Source organism: Hemitrygon akajei, chromosome 9, assembly GCF_048418815.1.
Source record: "Hemitrygon akajei chromosome 9, sHemAka1.3, whole genome shotgun sequence".
NCBI lineage: Eukaryota > Metazoa > Chordata > Chondrichthyes > Myliobatiformes > Dasyatidae > Hemitrygon > Hemitrygon akajei.
The window spans coordinates 52,627,462-52,650,543 of record NC_133132.1 but is presented as its reverse complement, the minus strand read 5'-3'; the positions used below and the strand labels follow the sequence as shown (position 1 = coordinate 52,650,543).

Sequence of the window (23,082 nt, the reverse complement as noted above, 5' to 3'; positions counted from 1 at the left end):
CAACTTTGGCCAGCTCCTCCCTGTAATTCCCTTTAGTTCACGATAATACTGATACATCTGGTTTTAGCTTTCTCCTCTCAAATTGCAGGGTGAATTCTATCACATTGTGATCACCTAAGCGATCCTTTACCTTAAGTCCTTTGATCATATCTGGTTCATTGCACAACATCCTATCCAGAATTGCTGATCCCCTTGGAGGCACAAATAAAAGCTGCTCCAAAAAAGCCACCTTGGAGGCATTGCACAAATCCTCTTTCTTGGGATCCAGCATCAACTTGATTTTCCCAATTTACCTGTAAATTGAAATCACCCATGACTAACACAAAATTGTCTTTGTATCATGCTTTTTCTATCTCCTATTTTATTTTTTTGATCAAATCCTGCCTACTGTTAGGAGGCCTGTATATATAACTCCCATCAGGGTCCTTTTACCTTTGCAGTTTCTTAATTCTACCCACAAGGATTCTACATTTTCCAATCCTATGTCATCTCTTCTAAAGATTTTATTTTATTTTTTACCAGCAGAGCCACTCGTTCTCCTCTCTGCCTACCTCTGCTTTAAATATACCCACTGACTTGGGCTCCACTGTCGTCTATGGCAATGAATTCCACAGATCCACCACCACCTAGTAGAGCTACTACCTTATAGTACTGGTGACTCATGTTCGATTCCGACCTCCAATGCAGTCCTTCTGGAATTTGCTCAAGAACAGCTTCTATAAGACTACTGAACTATAAGCCTCTAGTCCAAGTTCTAGTTCAAGATAAACTTTTGAAGTCACACTCTACCTCATTGTGACTTTGCATGCTATTGTTTGCTGCTCTGCACCTTCTCTGCAACTGTAACACTTTGCCCTTTATCAACACACACAAGATGCTGGAGGAATTGGAAATGAATTACCCAGTCAACGGTTCAGGCCGAGACCCTTCCTCAGGACTGAGAAGGAAGGGGGAAGATGCCACAATAAAGAGCTGGGGGGGGGGGGGGGTAGGGGAAGGAAGCTAGCTGGAAGGTGATAGGTAAAGCCAGGTGGGCGGGAAAGGTCAAAGGCTGGAGAAGGAAGATTCTGATAGGACAGGAGAATTGACCATAGGGGAAAGGAGGAGGGGGCCCAGAGGAAGTGATGGGCAGTTGAGAAGAGATTAAAAAGTCAGAGTGGGGAATAGAGGAAAGGGGTGGGGGTAAATTGATATTTATACCATCAGGTATTCCGTATTATGTTATTGTTTTCCCTTGTTCTACCTTGAAGTACTAATCCTTATAGACAGCGTGCAAGACGAGTTTTTCACTGTGTATCGGTACATGTGTCAGCAATAACACAAGTTATCAATTTCTCCCTGTCACCACGCGTGTTTCCCATGGGGGGGGGGGGGTCCAGTTTTCTCCACATCCCAAAACTGTGCAGCTTGTGGGTGAATTGGCTGGGATACATTGCTCCTCATGCACGTTTGGAGGGTTGGAAGCGGTGGGTTATGGGTGGGATGGGGAAGGGGTGTGGCTCATTTAAAGGGGACGTGAGGAGAATAAAGTGAGATTACATAAAAGGTGATCAATGTCTGGCGCAAATACGGTGAGAGAAGGCACCTGTTGTCTGACTCTTTACTTCTACCATTCGGAAGAATTACGAAGGAAGAGTGCCATTGGTGCTTTGGCTTGATGTGATGCAGAGCACAGATTGATATGAAATTCTTTCCACTCACTCAGACAAAATGGATCAGTGCAGCTTTGAAAGGACCAGTTCATGGGGTGCAGAACTTGACCATCAAACATAGATATCATGAATATGTTTGATTTAAAGTACATTTATTATTGAGGTATGCAGACAGAAAACAGTTCTGAGATTCATCCTCCCGTGGGCATCCACAAAGCCAAGAAACATCATGGGACCTGTTCAAGAAAACATCGAACACCAGATACGCGATAAAAAAGAGAACAAATTGCATGATTGGCAAAAAGCGAGCAAACAGCAGGTAGAATCTCAAACATCAAACCAGTAGTATTGAGCTCAGTGGGCTTCAGACAGGTCTTGGAATTAATGGTCCTCAACTCTTTGGCTTAATTCATAACTTGACCACTGAACCAAGGTATTGTCTCTTGAGCCAACAACAGCAGGAGATGATTTTATTTTCAAGAGGATAAGATAGGCATGACATTTGAAATAAAAATAAAAAACAGAAAACACCAGAAAATACTCAGCAGGTCAGGCAGCATCGACAGAAAGAGAAACAGAGGGAATGTTTCAACGATCCTTCATGGGAAGTTGGAATTTGCTTTAGCACTGCCAATAACTTAAAATAATGTTGAGGTCATTATGGGTCTCCAGTGGTTACAAATCATTACACATACCTTGGCACAGACCGTTTTCATTCGTCCCTCTCATATGGAAGCCAGCATCGCAGCTGCAGTGTTGGGTCCTCTCGATCTCTGCACAACGGGGCTTGCGACTGAAGGACCAGTCTGGTGCGGCAGCATCTTCGTGGTGTTGGGGAGGGGGGGGGTGAGAAATAACAAATCAGAGTTTATTTTTGTACTAGTCTCTATTTGGAATAACACAATGAGCAGAAGGCAACTACAACTGAAGGAAAGACACCTTGCCAGTAAATTTCCCCACTGTGATTAAAAGGTTGGCTTGACTACAAAGGCTTTACCTAAATGTAATAGTCTCCTTACCCATGCACTTTTATTTATATCCTAGTTTGACATTTGTTTAGTTTGGATGGTACATTAGTTCTCCATTAAAATCATGTTGCAATGAGGTGTTATTGGGCAGAGACCCAGCATCTAATGATACATTAATCACAGTTGAGAAAAAAAGAGAAACATACAATATTTACTATTTTTTAAGTTTTTATGAGCATAATTATTTTTTGGCTCTCTCTTTGAATTGTCCCTTGGAGAATTTAAAGGCAAGAGACTGTGAAGGAACTAAAATTAATTTAATTTAGGACGACAAGACCTACATTGAGTCTTTAACATAGCAAAACTTCTACAGTGCTTTACACGGCCATCAATTATGGCCAACAGAGCTAAAGAAGGAACGTTTGGATAGGTTCCTGAAAGCGAGGTTTTAAGGAGGATAGAGAATGGTTGATTTTAGGGAGGGAATTCCCGAGATTGGTTTGGATGACTGTGAGTAAGGTGAAGAGAGTGCTGATGGGCAAGAGGCAGAGCTGGAGGAACACAGAGTTCTCAGAGAATGGCTCATATTAAGGTCTGATGATGTTTCTACTTCCAATCGTGTGAACATTTTCACAAGTGATTCCCAATGTGACAGAATCTGGGAGGAGCTGATGAGAATGTGGAGAGGACAAAAACATTGAATTAATGTAAAGGGGTTGATCACGGATTCAAGGAACACAGAACAGCACAGAAACAGACCCTCCAGCCTACAACGTCTGTGCTGAACTCAACGCTGAATTAAAATAATTTTCTTGAGCCTGTACTTGATCCAGGTCTCTCCATCCTGTGTAAATTTATGTGCACATCTAATGGTCTCTTAAACACCTCTACATTGCTTCCCCCAGCTCCCAGCAGCCCATTCCAGGCCCTACCACCCTCTGGGTAAAATACATGCCCCACAGATCTCCTTTAATCTTTTCCACTCTCACCTTAAGTAGGTGTCCTCTAGTGTTTGATGTTTCGACAAATTGCTGGTTTCTTTGTTGTTTGTAATTATGGTTCCATGATTCTATGATATTCTCGTTCCTGAGCTGGTCAGTTCCAGTCTGACTCTAATGACTTAAGCTAATACCTCAGCTCAGTGATAAGGGGAAATTCAAAGTACATATACTATATACAACCTTCAGCTTTGTCTCCTTACAGGCAGCAACAAAACATAGAGAACCCATTTAAAAAAAAACTGTCAAACACCCAATGTGCAGAAAAAAAAACAAATCATGTAAACAACAAATGCAAGCAGACAGCTGAGGTTCACGAAGGTGAGTCCACGGCCACGAAGCCAGTCATCACTGCAGCCAATCGAGTAGCCCGTCAGTCGCAGGCCACAGCCTCAGTTCAGTGCAGCGCTGGTGACACCTTTCTTTTGTTAAACCTACTTATGACACTATTTCAGTAAAGAGAAGGAGAATTCTCTATGGCAACTCTGTGCCAACAGCATCCTCCCAGCAATAACATTAAAGCAGATTACTTAGTGCCAGAAACATCAAATTCTTAAACTTCCAGTAGCCGCTTCCCTTCTATCCGTCCCCCTTTTAAAAAATTTCCTCTCTCAAATGTTCATAAATCCTGCTTCTCAGGATCTTCTCCATCAACTTACCAACCATTGAAGTAAGACTCACTGGTCTATAATTTCCTGGGCTATCCCTACTCCCTTTCTTGAATAATGGAAAAACCGGCAACCTTCCAATCCTGTGGAACCTCTCCCGTCCTCATTGATGATGCAAAGATCATTGCCAGAGGCTCAGTAATCTCTTCCCTCGCCTCCACAGTAGCCTGAGGTACATCCCGTCCGGTCCCGGTGAGTTATCCAACTTGATGCTTTCCAAAAGTTCCAGCACATCCTCTTCCTTAATATCTACATGCTCAAGCTTTTCAGTCTGCTGTAAGTCATCCCTACAATCACCAAGTTCCTTTTCCGTAGTAAATACTGAAGCTTATTAAGTTCCTCTGCCATCTCCTCTGGTTCCATACACACTTTTCCACTGTCACACTTGATTGGTCCTATTCTCTCATGTCTTATCCTCTTGCTCTTCAAATACTTGTACAATGCCTTGGGGTTTTCCTTAATCCTGCCCGCCAAGGCCTTCTCATGGACCCTTCTGACTCTCCTAATTTCGTTCTTAATCTCCACCTGATTCATCTGACCCTCTGCACCTCCCTCTCTTTATTCTATGCTTTACCTTCCTCTTCTATCAGATTCCATCATCTTCACCCCACTCTTCACCCCACCCATCACCCCCCAGCTTCTGACATCATCCCCACTCTCCATCTCTCCCTAATCTGCCTATCACCCACCCCTCGACTGGATCCACCCATCACGTCCAACCTTTCCCTCCATGTTAAACACGAGAAAGTCTGCAGACGCTGGAAATCTGGAGCAACACACACAAAATGCTGGAGGGACTCAGTAGCTCGGGCAGCATTGATAGAAATGAATGGACAGTCAACGTTTCGGGCCAAGACCCTTATTCAGGTCTAAGAAGGAAGGGGGAAGATGCCAGAATGAAAGGGTGGGGGGAGGGGGAGGGGAAGCAAGCTCGCTGGGAGGGAACAGGTGAAGCCAGGTGGGCTCCCTCCAACTTTTTACACTGGCTGTGCCCTCTCTTTTCCCCCCAGTCCAGATGAAGTGTCTGGAACTGAAACATCAACTATTTCCCTCCATAGATGCTGCCTGACCCACTGAGTTCCTACATCTCCTTTGTGTGTTGCTCTAATTCTAGTATCTGCTGTCTGCTGCAACTCCATGTCCATAATCTGCTCATTGATTATTTTGCCAATTGGCTTGCCTAACTGTAGCTAATTAACCTACCAGAACCACCGTTGGGAATCCCAAAACCTCTGGCACAATTACAGGGAGAACGCACAAACACCACACGGACAGCACCCGAAGCCGGGCTTGAACCCAGGTTACTGCTGCTAAGAGGCAACAATGCCTGCCGGTTTTGCATGCTCTTCACTTTCTTTCTTAAGGCTTCAGAAATTATTCTTTTTATAAAGACAACTGGTTTCCAACATGGATCATCTCATCTCATCATCTCATCCTTGATAGCTTGACAGTGCACATTATATATATATATATAGTGCCTCAGCATTTCAATTCTGGTATCGGACACCTGACTGCAGCTAAAGTTGGCTTTTAGGAGAATTACAGTGAAAACCAGAGTATCAGAGACAGGTTCAACCTAGACCTCTAATGCAGTGTTTGTGGTGTTCGCATGTTCTCCCTGTGACCACGTGGGTTTCCGCCCACATCCCAAAGATGTGCAGCTGGTCAGAATCAAAGAGCAATACCGCATTGATACAGGCCCCTTGGGCCAATCAGCCCATGCATGATGCTCACCTTGCTAATCCTAATTTCATGCATTCGGTCCATATCTCTCTAAACCTCGTCCCTCCACAACCCTATCCACATCCTTCTTAAATGATACCATTACACCTGCCTCAAACACCTCCTCTGGCAGCTCTTTTCTCAAAATCCTCAGTGTGGAAACGTTGCTCCTCAGGACCCTTTTAATTATATCCCCTCTCACCCTAAAACTATCCAACCCACCAGTTGTGTATTCCCCTACCCTGGGGAAAAGACTGACCATTCACTTTATCTCTGCTCCTCATGACTTAATTTATATTGCTCTAAGCTTAACCTCATGTTTCAAGGAATAAAGGCCTAGCTTGGCCATCTGCCTACAACTCGGGCCCTCTAATCCTAGCAACATAAATCTCTGCACTCTTTCCAATTTACCAATCTCTTTCCTAAAACAGAGTGACAAAAACTGTGCACCGTACTCCTCCTAGTGTGACCTCAAAAAAGAACAGCGTACACAACCTCAGCATAACGTCCCAACTCTCACTCAGTACCCTGACTCATAAAGGCCAGCACTCCAAACATCTTTTTTACTACCTGTGATGCTACTTTCAACAAACTGATACTCCTAGGCCTCTCTGTTCCACTACAGCTCCCCAGTGTTCCACCATACATGGGTACTAGCCTTCGTAGTATCTGAGACATCTTCAAGGAGTGGTGCGCATCATTTAAATCATTTATATACAGCATAAAAAAGTGGTCCCAACACTGACTCCTGTGGAACACCAGTAGTCACTGGTAGCCAAGGATTATTTTATTGCCAGTAACTTTTCTGTAATACCATGGGCTCTTAAATTGGTAAGAAGCCTCACCTGTGGCATCTTGTCAAAGGCCTTCTGAAAATCCAAATATACAACATCCACTACACCCTCTTTATCTATCCCACTTGTAATCTTCTCAAAGAATTCCAACAGGTTTGCCAGGCAGGATTCTCTTAAGGAAATCATCCTGACTTTGTTCTATCTCGTCCTGTGTCACCAACTACTCTATAACCTCATCCTTAACAACTGACTCCAACATCTTCCCAACTACTGAGGTCAGACTAACCGGTCTATAATTTCCTTTCTTAAACAGTGGAGTGACATTTGCAATTTTCCAGTTCTCCAGAACCATGTCAGAGTCCAATGATTCTTGAAAAATCATTACTATTGTCTCCATAATCTCTACTGCTACCTCTTTCAGAACCTTGGGGTACAGTTCATCTGGTCCAGGTGACTTTTGTATCTTTAGGTCTTTCAGCTTTTTGAGCACCTTCTCCCTTGTAATAGTAACTGCACTCACTTCTTTTCCCTCAGGCCCTTCAACTCCTGGCACACTGCTAGTATCTTCCATAGTGAAAACTGACACAAAATACTCATTTAGTTCATCTGCCATCTCCTTGTCCCCGTTATTTCTCCAGCCTCATTTTTTAGTGGTCCTGTATCCACTCTCATCTCTCTTTTATTTTTTATTTTCTTGAAAAGTTTTTTTCTATCCACTTTGATATTGTTTGTTAGCTTGCTTTCATATTTTACCTTTTCCCTCTTCATGATTCTTTTAGTTGCTTTCTGTAAGTTTATAAAAGCTTCCCAAACCTCTATCTTCCTGCTAATTTTTGCTTTGTTGTATGCCCTCTCATTTGCCTTTACGTTAGCTTTGACTTCCCTTGTCAGTCACAGTTGTACTATTTTGCCATTTGAGTATTTCTTCATTTTTGCAATACATCTGTTCTGCATCTTCCTCATTTTTCCCAGAAACTCACGCCATTGCTGTTCTGGTGTCAACCCTGCCAACAGCTCCTTCCAATTTACTTTGGCCAACTCCTCTCTCACGATACTAATTTCCTTTACTCCACTGAAATACTGCTACATCAGACTTGACTTTCTCCCTATCAAATTTCAAGTTGACCATAACCATATTGTGATCACTGTCTCCTAAGGGCTCTTTTACCTTAAGCTCTTTAATCGCCTCTGGTTTATTACATAACATCCAATCCAGTATAGCTGATCTCTGAGTAGGTTCAACGACAAACTGCTCTAAAAAGCCATCTCATAGACAATTCAACAAAGTCACTCTCTTGGGATCCATTACCAAATTTGATTTTCCCAATTGACTTGCATGTTAAAACATTCCTTGTCTTTTCCCCTCGATCAGATGCAACCCCCTCGATCAGGTGCAACCCGTTCCTTTTGTACAGTTCATACCTCCCCCAGAAGAGATCCCCATGATGCAAGAACCTGAAGCCCTGGCCCCTGCACCAGCTTCTCAGCTACATTTTTATCTAAGAATTTATTGGAAGCAGAAGTGTTGCTGTCAGAGCTGGTATGTAATTCATACCTCTCCTGGCTGCCCAATGGAGCAGCATATATTTATCTCAAACAGTGGTGCAGTGCGAAGAACAGGGGTTCCCAACTTCGTTACGCCATGGACCAATAGCATTAAGAAAGGAGTCTGTTGACCCCAGTTTGGGAGACCCTGGCTGAGAGCTTATCACTCAGTCTTCTCCTGCTCTCTAATATGCATCTCTATATCTTAAAAACAATTTAAAATGTTATTGAATACTTAAAAGCATGACCACATCCCCTCAGTGGAATGTGCGTGCACAGGCAAGATCAAAACTCTACTTCAAAGAGAAAAGTCTGGGCCAGATTACAGCCATTACAAATAAATAAAAACATAGCCAGCTTGCAATTCAGCAGGGAAAAGTCTATTAATATTCCTTTGTCAGCACGGGTTCCTTGGGTAAAAATAAAACCCATTTATGTGATATTACGTATTGTGGCAACTCCATAACCAGCAATTATCACACCATTTTTAAAAACAAATGTAACAATTGGGCCAAAGTTTCAAAATGTATGACTTTGTAAAATCCCTTTCAGGATATGGCAGCTTGGAGAAAAGCATTGATATTTCCTTCATTACTTTTACTGGAACAAGTCCTTCAGTGTTCATATCCCCATATTCAGTTGATGCCCAGATGTGACCAACCTGTCTGCACTGGATACTCGCAGTGGCTCCCAGTCCAGAGGCTTGGGCAGATACATGTGTAGCGGTTCACAGCGTCCACACAGGTCCCTCCATTCTGGCAGGGGTTGCTAGTGCACTCATTAATTTCTGTAAGAGAAACTGAACAGTGTTGGTAATTGCTTTGTTACTGAGATGCAGTCATGTGAAGTTATGGGAGCAGGTGGTGGATGGCCATATGAGCAGCCGGTGTACATCACAAGTCCTAGTTATGTGACCACTCATGCCAGGCAGACAATCTCTGAAGAGCATTGATAATGGCTGGGGTCACCCGTCTTGTAAAGTCACTGCCCAGAAGAAAGCAATGGCAAACCACTTCTGCAGAAAAATTAGCCAAGAGCAATCACGGTCACGGAAAGACCATGATCGCCCATGTCATATGACAGGGCACATAATGAACAAACGAACGAGTGAATCGAGATGCAATGAAAAGCTTTTGTTTACATACCATCCATACCCAGGTACATTAAGGCAGGACTGAAATAAGTATTACAATTACAGAGAAAGTGCGGTGCAGGTAGGCAAATTAAATGCAAGAGCCACACTGAGGGAGATTAAGTGATCAAGTGATTAAAAGTTTATCTTTTCGTATATGAGAAGACACGATGAAATCACTGCTCAGGTGAAGGTTCATTCAGCTTTTTAAAAAAATGTTTCTGGGTTGGGATAAGAGATGGGAGTTCCAGAGATGTTCCTGAACCATAGAACTGTGTAGCACATGGAGACTAATTGGACAGCGACATTGAAAACATTGTACAATTAACTCCACTTGCTCTTTCCCCAAATCTGTTGCCTTTAACTGTTCACAGTTCTCTGAAGGTAGTGGTTGAACCTAACAGAAAATATGATTTTGAAGAATACTCCACCAGTGAAAATGTCCAATGTTGACCAACATGGCCACCTCTCACTTCTCCTGAAAGACCTCTCCATGCAGGGTTTTGCTCTTTTGGTCAAAGTCAACTAGATCAAATTTCTTCCCACTCTGATGTTTGGTCTGAACAACTGAACCTCTTGACTCTGCCTTGATGCTTTTATGCATTGTTGCTGCCACATGATTGGCCGATTAAATATTTGCATTAACGAACAGAGCGACGGGTGTACCTAATAAAGTGGCCACTGAGAGTACTTGAGCCGAGAGCCCATCACGGAGTGTCTAGTGAAATGACTGCACTGTAGGAATCTGCATCGTTGCACTTGTAGTTTCGCATTTCGCATTGATACAAAACACCAGTTGGGTCAACAGTTTCACAGTGTCATCATGAAAATTGTCACTTCAATGACTTGAGTACAAGATCAGTCTTGCAGTGAGGTGTTAATGAAGTTTCTGAATAGGATCCTGGGGTTTGTGGCTAGAACAGTTAGGTACACAAGTACACAGTATGCTGTACTGCTTTGGGACCTCGTCATTATACCAGGATCACACTTCATTACCAGTTTCTGACACAATGCCCCCTTTGTACCCAAGGCCAAAGTACTGCAAATGCTGAAAATCTGAAATAAAAAGAGAAAGCACTGGAAATGTTCAGTAAACCAGGCAGCGTCTGTGTGGAAGGAGAAACTGAGTTAATGCTTAATGCTTCTGTTCAATGTCCTTTTATCAGAGGTGGGAGAAGTCTGAAATAAAACAAGCTTTAAGATGTAGAAGAAAGGGAGAAAGGCAGAGAGAGCCATAGAGAAAGGGTACAGAGCAGGGGAAACGTGTTGGCACAAGCAGTGGCAGTGTCAGTTAAGATTGGCATAAGGTTAAGGGCAAAGTCAAAGTAAGCTTATTATCAAAGTACGTATAAGCTACCTGGAAATTAATTTTCTTGCAGGCATTCACAGGAAGATAAGGAAATACAGCAGAATTTATGAAAACTACAGATAATCAAAGACGGGCAAACAAGCAGCGTGCAAAAGAAGATAAAATATACAGGCAAACAACAAATAATACACAGAACATGAGTTGTAGAGTGTTTGAAAGTGAGCCTGTATGTTGTGGAATCAGATGAGAGTTGTGGCGAGTGATGTTATTCATGCCGGTACAGGAGCTTCATGGTGTAGGGTAGTAACTGTTCCTGAACCTGGTGACGTGGGACCCAAGGCTTCTGCAGCTCCTGTCCAATGATAGTAGCGAGAAGAGAGAGCATGGACTGAATGGAGGGGGGGGGGGGGGGTCCTTGATGATGGATCCTTTCTTGTGGCAGCGCTCCGCGTAAACACGCTCAATGCTGGGGAGGGCTTTGCCTGTCTCTAACCTTCTGTTCTATATCACACCATGACGCAACCAGTTAGGATACCCTGCACCGTACATCTATAGAAGTTTACCAAAGTTTTGGTGACAGGCTGAATCTATGCAAAATTCTGAAAAAGGCAGGGGTACTGCCTTGTTTTCTTTGTAATGGCACCTACCTGCTGCCCCAGGACAGATCCCCGATATGAAAATACTAAGGAATTTAAAACTACTGACCCTCTTCACCACCGATCTCCAAATAAGGATTTCATTTGATCAAGGACATCCAGTTTCTTTCTCCTGTAGTCGCCCATCAGCTCTTTGGGTTTGCTGAGATTTACATTCTCCCTCCTATGTGCTGATTCATCACCACCTTTGATCTGGCCAGTGACAGTGGAGTCAAATCAAATTCAAATATGGCAGTGGCCCTGTGCTGAGCACGCGTCCCGGTGGTGTACCTGTGCTGATGGTGATCGTGTCATACCACAGCCCTGCACCAGCTGGTCTGAAATGGCAATACCGATTAAACCAGCCCTACCACATGACAAGTAAATATAGCAGTGGCACTGGAATCAGACCATCACCACTTCATTCTCCTGCAGAAATTATTAATCTGTCCATTCCTTTTACAGTTCTAGGCAAAGGTGAGTCAGCATACCTTCCATTCCTGGTTGGCATCACAGCCCATTAAGGATCAACTGCATTGTGTATGGATGGGATTTTCATGTCTTCAAGATTCGTGTCTAAGAGGCCACAATTAGAAACAACGAAACCCAGAAGAGACCTCAGGTGGGAAATGGTGACCACCATATCCAATTGCAGAGGGATTTTTTCCCTGTGTTATCATGCATTGCATTGTATGGCTGCTGCCAAGTTTACAAATTTCACGATATATGCCAGTGATATTAAACCTGATTCTAATATCCTGTTACTGCATTGCTAATCAGCTACCAGTCTGGAGGTAGTCCAAGTAAAGGGATAGATTAATGTGATGAATATTTTTCCTAATATAAATTTAATTCTGTTCATTCAAGTCCTTTCATGTTGACAAACTCCGTTGACCTGTACTGCTTTTAGAAAGGAGGCTTTATAAAAACCGCTATAAACACAGCGGCATGGCAAGTAACCCTGCTCCCTCAACTCCAGCAACCCGGTTTAATCCTGATTTCCGCTGCTGTCTGTGTGGGTTTTGCACGTTCTCCCTGAGACTCTGTGGGCTTCTTCTGGGGTGTCCTGGTTCCCTTCGCTAATCCTGAAGATTTGCAGGTAGATTGGCCACTGGAAATTCCTCCGGCGTAAATGCGTGGCAGGAGAACGGTGGGCTTATGAATGGGAGTAAGTGAGGGGGTGGGATTTAGTAGGGAGGTGGTATGAGGTGGGTAACCTCTTTCTATGGGGAAGAGATAAAATGAGCCAAAGTTCAGGAGATTTACAGATGGCAAGACACTAACTGGACAGAAATGCCAATAAATAATCAGGAGGTGTCACTCCTCCTCACCCCTTTAACTTATTCTCTCACACAGCTCCATCAATTCCCCTTTGATTCTTTTTCCCCTAACATACACTAGGGCAATGTACACCAGCCCATTAGTGCCCCTGGATTATTCTGCCACATCTGCACTGGTAGATCAACTGACCAACCTCCACATCTTTGGGCTGTGGGAGGAAACCGGAGCACGAGGGAGCCCACATGGTCATGGGGCAAACATGCAGGCGGCTTCTACCTCAGCAGCAAACCCGGGTATCTGGAGCTGAGAAACAGCGGCACTACCTGCTGTGACACCATGCACCTAGTGAATCAGCCACTTCCTCACGTGCTGTGACACGTGCAATGTCCTAGGGTCTCTGATCCATTCAGGGGGGCTGAAATTAGGTTTAATCCACTCAGACTCTTGTTCAAATTCTCGGCTTTTATTCTGATCAGAGATCTCTTTGATGTGAATGAGGGTTGTATTTCTGCGAGGCATTTTGCTTTAGTCTAACTTTTGCAATCATTTACATAATTTTAGTTATTAGAAAACATTTTCAAAGCAATTATTAGTAATGTTTAAGTATTTCACGCTCTTTAGGTTTAATACTGTGGATTTTAAATGGTCTGAGAATGGTGAGACCCAAGATATTGGAACTGTAGCAGTTGAGATTTAGTGCTCAGTAGGAACAGGTTACTGAGTCACAAAGTAAAATACAAATGCTTCATTTAAACAGTGAGGGAAAGGGAGGGTAATAAGCTGATATAAAGGTTTACTAGGAACAGTGGCAGAGGTCCTCTCAGGAAACCTCTGCAAAATGTAAGATTGTTTGTGCTGGGTTTACAGGAAAGGAGGAGGCCACAGACCCCTCAGTTAATGGTAGGGGTCCAGGGCATTAAAGAAAGAGTTGGGAACCCTTGCAGTGAAGTCTGGTTTACTGATCATGTGCACTTCAACAGTCTGGGCAGCTGCCATCAAACTGCCCTTTTTCCTTAAGAATCAGGAAGGAATTTCTACCCAGCAAAGTAGCATTAGGAAGGTAGTGGAGTTGATACTGAATCATCAGGTTATGCCACTACTGTGTATAAAGTTTTGGTTGTGTTGAAGCTGGAGTATGATAAGATATGAGCTTCAGAAAGAATAGATTGGGCTCAGAATGGACATTGCACAAACGCACCAAATCTAGAATGTATAAAGGGTAATGTCATGAAGTTCCATAGACCAGCACTGCATTTCTTTGAATTCAGAAGACTAAGAGGATGACCTAAGAGACTGCAAATAGATTTAGTGGGGTAACCAACAAGACTACTTTCCCCAAAAGGTGGGTTAGGAAACAGGCAACGTAAACAAGATTTTAAGAAAAATCTTTCAGAGTAACTTCAAGTACAAACAGGGCATTGCCAACCTGGAACTCTCTTCCCTGTTAAAGCCAGAGATTGAAAGTAAAAGGTTGACTTGTACGCGGTTATGTTAGAGGACAGGAGTATTCGCGGCTAAGCAAATACAACCAGCCTTGAATGAAGCAAGCACCTAAAGGTGCTGAATAACCCGGTCCTGCTCAAACTGTCCATTTGCGATCTTGGATGGCAGCTCCTTTACTGCTTCTCATGGGATTTAGTTCACAACAGAATGGGCTCCACAATAACATTCAGACAGACGAGCTAAACCCTGCACAAACTGCTACACAGAGCTCTCTGAAGCCGACCATCTGTGCAACATCCGCACTATCACTCCACCCCTGCAGACGAGGCGCAGAAGCCATCAATAGCATGCCTGGAATAGCTCCGGACTGTTAGACCATGAAGTTATTGGAATGATATGTCTGAAACCATTAGCCCAACGTGACTTCCGAAATCCGTCAAGGCTGGTGGCTGGCTTGCTGTGCGAGTGAGTGCAGGTCGCCTCACGATGGCCAAGGTTGCCTGATGGGGAAGCTCTGCCTGGAATGTGGAAGAATGCGTTTATCATTCCACTGAGGAAAGACAAGCGGGTGTTCCCACGTGGGAAATGCAAAGCCGGTTTACTTTAAGCGTGTGATCTTCAAGCTGGCTTTGATCAGAGTGATTTTCTGTGACTAGCAACACCAGAAAAACTTCATTATTCAAATCTTCAGAAATCTAGGGGCTATTGTTAAACTTCGTCGGCAGTTTTACTTAAGGAGTCAAAGCAAGAGAAGGGCTCCCGTGTTCAATTTGCTCTTTCGCTATCAAAGAAAGAAAGTTGACTCCGTGAACTAACCATATGCATATTCATTAGCAAGTATTATTTTAATGGAAGCATCAACCCATACATTACATCTTACGTTAAAAAGTGGATAGAATGCTTACATTCATTGTTTCTGTTAGAGTCACCTAGGCTTTTTTAAAATGTATGTTTAAGGTTAGTTATTTTGTTTTTGATTGATAAGATTTATTTTAAAAAAATGGCCTACCTGGAAAATAATTTTGTTTCCCTAATAAGCTCTAAGTTTCAATCAGACAGAATCTACATTTTCAGTCACGGCCTTCAGTGTGCCAGGCCAGGCTTTCTAAACAGTCATAGAGCGAATAGATGATAGAGGTAAAAAGGAAAAGGTTGGAAGAATAGATGCTAAAGTATAATGGGGGCGGGGGAAACAGATGAAAGAAATTTAAGAGTTTGTAGAAGAAATAGTTAAAATAAAGCCTGAACTAACTGTGAATGGGGACCACAATCTCTTTTTTCACAGATGTGCTGTGGAGAGCATTCTGACAGGCTGCATCACTGTCTGTTATGGAGGGGCCACTGCACAAGACCAAACAAAGCTGCAGAGAGTTGTAAGCTCAGTCAGCTCCATCTTGGGGTGTAGTATTGAAGAAACCTTCAAGGAGCAATGCCTCAGAAAAACAGCATCCACTATTAAGGACCACCCCCCACCTACCCCACAAGGCCCTCTTCTCATTGTTACTGTCAGGAAGGAGGTACAGAAGCCTGAAGGCACACACTCAACGATTCAGAAACAGCTTCTTCCCCTCTGCTCTCTGATTTCTGAATGGACATTGAACCCATGAACACTACCTCACTACTTTTTTATTTCTGTTTTTGTATTACTTATTTTAATTTAAATATATATCAGAATCAGGTTTATAATCACCAGCGTGTTGGCGCATGGCCAAGTAGTTAAGGCGTTCGTCTAGTTATCTGAAGGTCGCTAGTTCGAGCCTTGGTTGAGGCTGCGTGTGTGTCCTTGAGCAAGGCCCTTAACCACACATTGCTCTGCGACGACACCGGTGCCAAGCTGTATGGGTCCTAATGCCCTTCCCTCGAACAACATTGGTGGCGTGGAGAGGGGAGACTTGCAGCATGGGCAACTTGATGCACCATCAATAACTCTCTCTGAGATGTGAAGTCGAGATATTGGCTTTTATTGACTGGAAGAAAGAACAAGCAGTAGTTGACCACCATACTACATCCTGGAGACTGAGGGCCGGCTCAGGCCTCAATCACCTTTATACCGGGGTCTGTGGGAGGAGCCACAGGAGCAGTCAGCAGGGGGCGTGTCCAAACAGGTATATGTAGTTCACCACACAACTGCTGGTCTTTCATAAAAAAAACCTTGCCCAGGCTTGCGCCCTGGAATCTTTCCAAGGTGCAAATCCATAGTCTATCGAGACTAACAGAGGCCTACTACAGTATAATCACCAGCGTGTATCATGAAATTTGTTAATGCAGCAGCAATTCAATGCAAAACATAAAAGAGGAAATATAATAATAAATGAGTAAAGCACTTACAGTATATGTATGTTGAATAGATTAAAAATGTGCAAAAACAGAAATAATATACATTAAAAAAGTGAGGTAGTGTTCAAGGTTTCAATGTCCATTTAGGAATCAGATGACAGAAGGGAAGAAGCTGTTCCTGAATCGCTGACTGTGTGCCTTCAGGCTTCTGTACCTCCTACCTGATGGTAACAGAGAGAAAAGGTCATGCCCTGGGTGCTGGAGGTCCTTAATAATGGACGTTGCCTTTCTGAGAAACTGCTCCTTGAAGATGTCCTGGGTACTTTGTAGGCTAATACCCAAGATGGAGCTGACTAAATTTACAACCCTCTGCAACTTCGTTCGGTCCTGTGCAGTAGCCCCTCCATACCAGACAGTAATCTAGCCTGTCAGAATGCTCTCAATGGTACATCCATCTAAGTTTTTGACTTTTTTTGTTCACACACCAAATCTCTTCAAACTCCTAATGAAGTATAGTTGCCATCTTACATACGTCTGTATGTACACACCCATACCTGCTTACTGTAATCCATTTTTTTCTATATTTATCGTGTATTGCATTGAACTGCTGCTGCAAAGTTAACAAATTTCATGACATAATCCAGTGATATTAAACCTGATTCCGAACCTTGCCATGGTTTAGAAACTGGTGTGCTTCAGTGACCCAGAGAGCCATGTTATCTGTAGTCAGGGCTTTATGCTTTGGCTCTTGGTAGAGTCACCTATGCCAAACAGGTGAAAAGGTAGAGGTGGACCCCCAGGTTTGGGGGTTCAGTTCAGGGCTAACGACCCTGACTGGTAAAATAAAATTGTTACCGAACCAGCAATGAAGAATCCTCAGTCACATGCGTGACTGACAGTGATGAAAACCGAGAGGAAGCTACTGACATGATGAAGGAAGTCCTGGACCATCACCACAGAGTTGGAGGATCTTCTCGCTGGCCTAAAAGCCAGTGGCATAATGGGCAGTAAGTAGGTAATCTACATGTTCTTTGAGGATACAACAAATGGGGCGGTGCGGTGGGGAGAAGAGGAGAGGGGAGGAGTAACATTGCGTATTTTCAAAAATCTGGTGCCTGACGGAACTTCACAAGAGTGCTGACTCAATTTATCAGCAGAGGAGTAACAAACAATGCTGGGGGAACTCAGCATGCGGAGCAGAATCTGTCGAAGGAAAGGGACTGTTGACATCAAGTCAAAACCCTGCATCAGGAATTACATTCCCCCCCCCCCACCCCCAATCCCCGGCCCCATACACGCTGCTTCACCCGTTGAGATCCTCAGCAGATGTTTTGTTGCTCCAGGTTCCAGCATCTGCCATCTCTGGTGTCATCATTGATAGAGGACAGTCTTACTGACAGAAGACACACAGCCAGGTTAACTCAGTCATTTTCATGTTTCCAACCTGTAACTAATGGGATTGGGTGGCAGGGTGGAGACACGTCTCTCTCAAAGGAGGTGTAAGGTGCTCCTTCCCTCTGCAAGCCTGCAGGTCACCCTTGAGCAAGGTGTAGCACCTGCTTAGCCGCCACTGCTCCCCCCCCCCCCCGCCAATCAGGGTCACATGAAGACGTAGGAGTAGGTGGTGGATGGTTGTCAAAGCTGCTGGTGCATATCACAAGACCTGGTTAGGTGACCACAGATGCCAGGCAGACGATTTCTGAGGAGTATCAATAATGGCTGGGGTCACCTGTCTTGTAAAGACACTGCCCAGAAGAAGGCAATGGCAAACCACTTCTGTAGAAAAGTTTGCCAAGAACAATTATGGTCATAGTCAGATAGAAGACCAACATTGCCTACATCTTATGAAAGGGCACACAAAAATGTTGAACTAATGGAATACCACGGGAATCAGATCTGGAATTTCAACTATTTACAATAATGACTTGGTCATGAGGGAACCAAGTGTATTGTACAGAAAAGTGCTTATGTAAAGGTAGACGATAATAGTTTCTGCAAAGGTTAAAAATAAATTAAGCGAGGGGGCAAAAAAATTGGCAGATGGGAGACAATCTGTGGATTAGCTTACTTTGGTGGGGAAAAAGAATCAGAATGTTGGTTGAGATTCTGATTCCGAAATTACAGGAAGAGGAATTGTACATTTATCACAGGAAGGTAGCAAGCAGATTCAGTAATTAAGGCAAATGGAAAGCTGGCCTTCGTCGCAAAATCAGATGAAACATAAATATAGTTGCTGAGGTAAGTCATTGCAAAGGACATGAGAGGTTTTCAGGATAAAGATAGCGAGGATACCAATAACTTTCTTGAGAGAAATAATACTTGTTCTTTACGAAGGTCCTGTGCAATAATTAATCAGTCTGGATCTCAGAGGAACTCGTGCACTCTTCTTCAAAATAAGGCTGTCATGTCTTCTGAGGAAAAAGCCTGTCCTGAAGGACAGCACTTTCGGTGGGGGCCCTCTTCCTCACTCCACTGAAGTGAAATATGTTGAGTCTTTAGAAAGGACAATTCACTGACCGAGGGGGGAGAGAGGTAGCAGGAAACCACACCTCATTCCTGGAGGACCGGAAGATGTATTCAACTAGAAGTGAAGAGATTAACATCTCCTCCGCACGTCAATCCCCACCGGCAAAAACATTATCCAAGACATACCCCTTCGCCACTCCAACACCCCAGCTCTACCATCATCCCTGCTCTGCCCACCACACAACACCCCTCAATCACCCCCCACAGCATCACCCCAGACCCAACACTTCCCTACCATCACCCCAATCATCCCACCACTAACATCCCCCCATAATCTTCCCGACCCCATTACCATCACCTCCACCATCTCTCCAGCCCAACACTATAACTCTCACCATCTTCCTCACCCTACCACCATCACCCCATTCCAGCCTACCATTACCATAACCCTCACGCAGTTATCATCCACCACTGTCACCCAACCCTACCTCATCACCAGCCCACCATTACCATCAGTCCCAGCCCAGCCCCACTGCTCCACCAATCACATTTCAGAGAAAGCCGCCCACTCCGACAGGATAACTCATCATTGCCGTAGCTTGCTCGATCCAGAAACCAGCCACGGCAGTGATGAGTCTCATCTTTAGTCTCTGGATTCCTGCTTCCTTGTCTTAAGCGAATGACTGGAGATCTTGGTCACGCCGTGCCAACCTATGGTGAAAGGGTGAGGAGAGTTACCTGAGCAGTTAGCTCTCTCCCCTGCCCACCGACCATTGGGCAGACACACTCTCATACTTGAGCCACTCAGCTGATATCCGGGCTGGCAGACGAAGTGGACTTCGTGGTCTGTTCTATACTTGGAGCCAAACTTCTTGCCGTGCCTGGGGGCCTCCAGAGGAGGGCACGATAACACTGAAACAAACAGAGAGAGGGTGGTCTGAGCAGAGCTCACATTCTGCACACCCGAGGAGCTTCTGCCGACCATGATTGACTACAAATCATACATGTAATGGCCTGGTTCATACTTTTAGTGTTATGCTGGCTGTGTTTCATTTAGCAGTTCTGTGAGAGCAGTCTGTTCTGCGTTCAGCTTGTTTGGATCATTGTTGAAGACAAGAGATGAGGAGAAACGTGTACCACCCAATTAGGATGGTCGAAGTAAGCGGAGGTTTCTCTGGTGAGGGACACTAAGGTTGGACTTGGGGCTTTTGTTCAAGAGGAGATGAAGAGGGAAGACACAGGAGAGAAGAGATAGTAGAATTCGACCCGGAGCGGGTCCATGATTCAACGAAGCCAGGGGCAAGATCGATTGAAGATCGGTGACTATGGAGAAGCTTTGAGCTCCAACTTGTGCACATTTGACCGTTTCATTAAAATGGGCCCTTTTCTTTTTTCCGTTCTATACTAACCCTTTAGTCAAATTAAGATACATAAATATAATCCTTCAATCATATGCAATTATTTTGTGGCATTAATTTGTAACAGGGTAGCAAATTAAAAAGCATCCACACAAACAGGGATTTGGGGTGGGATCAAGCACGCCTCAGTCTCACGAGTTTAGCCGGGCTGGAGGCTGTCTTCCCTAGATTTACGCAGCCAGGGAAACCGGGGGGTTTCGAACAGTAAACACACAAACATTTGAAGATCCAGTAGCTGTTTGTGAAGCAAAAGAAAAATAAACCTGCTGGAGGAACCCAGCTGGTCAGGCATCATCTGTGGAGGCAGAGGGATGGTTAGTGTTTGGGTCGAGACCCTGCCTCAGGGTGTCTACCATTGCTCTGCCTCCACGGATGATGCCTGACCTGCCAAGTTCCTCCAGTAGCATGTTTCTTACTCCAGGTTACAGCTCCTGAGTTCCTGTGAAATATGAACTAGCCTAAAGTGGCTGAAACTAACAGCGTCAGTGCTGTTGGAGGCAACAGACCCACGGGGAGGACTAACTTTTGAATCGAGTGTTCCCCAATGAACCAGAGCTGACAGCTGCACAATTACGATGAACATTCTTTGGTACTGATGAGATTAACCCTTACCGCGCCTCATCTCTCCTCCATTCCCTCCCTTCATGAGTTAAACAACTTATGAAAGACTGAGAGCGCAGACCATAATAGGTGTATGAAAAGCAGGAGAGGCATGGGTTTAAGGTGAGAGAATGGATTTATAAGGGGGCTTGGATGAGTTAGTGCTTTTTAATACAGAATGATTGATATCTGGAACGCGCTGCCACAGGAAATGGCAGGATCTGTTACAATTATAATGCACGTAAACAGGCAAGATGTAGCAGGATATAGCCCTAAAGCAAGCAAATGGGAGAAAGGTTTGCATGAACATGATGGGCTGAAGTGCCTTATTCTGTGGCGTGCAACTCTCTGACTCTGTGAAAGTGCGGGAGGTGCCGCATAAGGTGCTGGGGGCCGGAGGCAACGAGGGTGCATGAAAGAGTACTGGCAACTGAAGGCAATGCGTTGTACAAGTCCATGAAGGGAAGAGAGTAGCTAAACAGTAGGTTCAAGTTCAAAATTAAGTCCAGGTTTATCATCAACCAACAGCACACATGTGTACCACTAGAGGAAACAATGTTCCTCTGGACCAATGCCCACAACTGGGTACACGTAACTCATAAATTAGTATTACTACAAATAACCAAACAAATAAGTTAAGACTTGCAGTACTTGGTGCTGTTAATATCCAGTAGTGTCTTAAGATCACAAGAAAGACAAAGGATGAACAATTACACCATTAATTGGAACCGGAGTGACCACTGCCACTGGACATCTTGGACATGTTTTATCGGAGGCTAAAATGGCTGCCTGAATGTGGAAGCGAAAGATGTACAGTACATCTCCATGGAAACATACAGCATGGAGACAGGCCTTTCAACCCATCAAGTCTGCACCTACCATCAACCACCTATTTATGCTAACCCTACGCCTATCCCATTCTATTTTCCCACATTCCCATGGGTAGAGAGAAGGTTCATGGGAAACTGAAGGGTCTTAAGATAAATAGTCACCTGGACCAGATGGTGTACATCCAAGGGTTCTGAAAGAGGTGCTGAAAAGATTGTGGAGGCATTAATAATGATCTTTCAAGAATCACTAGTTCTGGTATAGCTCCAGAAGAATGGAAAATTGTAAATGTCACTCCACACTAGGTGAAGGGGCAGGTAGTTTTGAAGAAGTAGAAGGCTACAGAAGGATTTAGACAGTTTAGGAGAATGGGCAAAAAAATGGCAGATAGGATACAGTGCCCGGATGTATATGGTCTTTGGTAGAAGAAATAAAAGGGTTGACTATTTTCTAAATGGAGAGAAAATACAAAAAAAAACTGAGGTGGAAAAGGTCTTGGGAGTCCTTGTGCAGGATTCCCTAAAGGTTAATTTGCAGGTTGAGTCTGTGGCGAGGAAGGCAAATGCAATGTTAGCATTCATTTCAAGAGGACTAGAATATAAAAGCAAGGATGTAATGTTGAGACTTTAGAAAAAACACTGGTGAGGCCTCACTTGGAGTATTGTGAGCCGCTTTGGGCCCCTTATCTTAGAAAGGATGTGCTGAAAATGGAGAGGATTCAAATGAAGGTCACAAGTGATTCCAGGATTGAATGGCTTGTCATATGAAGTGTTATTGATGGTTCTGGGCCTGTATTCACTAGCATTCAGAAGAATGAGCAGTGACTTCATTGAAACCTATCAAATGGTGAAAGGCCTTGATAGAGTGGATGTGGAGAGGATGATTCCTCTGGTGGGAGAGTCTAAGACCAGAGGTCACAGCTTCAGAATAGAGGGGCACCCTTTCAGGATAAGGATGAGGAGGAATTTTAGCCAGAGAATGGTGAATCTGTGGAATTCATCACCACAGGTAGCTGTGGAAGCCAAGTCTTTATGTATATTTAAGGCAGAGGTTGATTGTTCAGGGCATGAAGGGATACGGGGAGAAGGTAGGAGACTGGGTCTGAGAGGAAAATTGGATCAGCCATGATGAAATAACAGAGCAAACTGAATAGGCCAAATGGCCTAATTCTGCTGCTACATTTTATGGCCTTATGGGTTCTACCATGCACCTACAGGCCAGGAGCAACTTACAGTGGCCAATTAACGTAAAACCTGCATGTTTCCGGTATGCAGTGGAAAGAAGAACTTCCTGATGAAACCGACATGGTCTCTAGAATACAGTAATGTGTAAATATCAGAGAGGCA

The 23,082-nt window shown here is 44.0% G+C and overlaps 1 protein-coding gene across 3 annotated transcripts in view; it reads right to left on the bottom strand.

Annotated features, from left to right (window-relative positions):
- fbln7 (fibulin 7) overlaps nucleotides 1-23,082 on the bottom strand; it is a 54,753-nt gene that overhangs the window by 19,052 nt on the left and 12,619 nt on the right. For 2 of the 3 annotated variants that reach the window (XM_073055969.1, XM_073055968.1), the window contains exons 3-5: nucleotides 19,629-19,802; nucleotides 9,009-9,134; nucleotides 2,348-2,473 (exon numbers count right to left, since the gene is read on the bottom strand). In XM_073055969.1, the coding sequence (XP_072912070.1) occupies nucleotides 2,348-2,473; nucleotides 9,009-9,134; nucleotides 19,629-19,802 (426 nt within the window). The remainder of the gene's footprint in view (nucleotides 1-2,347; nucleotides 2,474-9,008; nucleotides 9,135-19,628; nucleotides 19,803-23,082) is intronic. The other variant, XM_073055970.1, reaches the window with a different exon arrangement.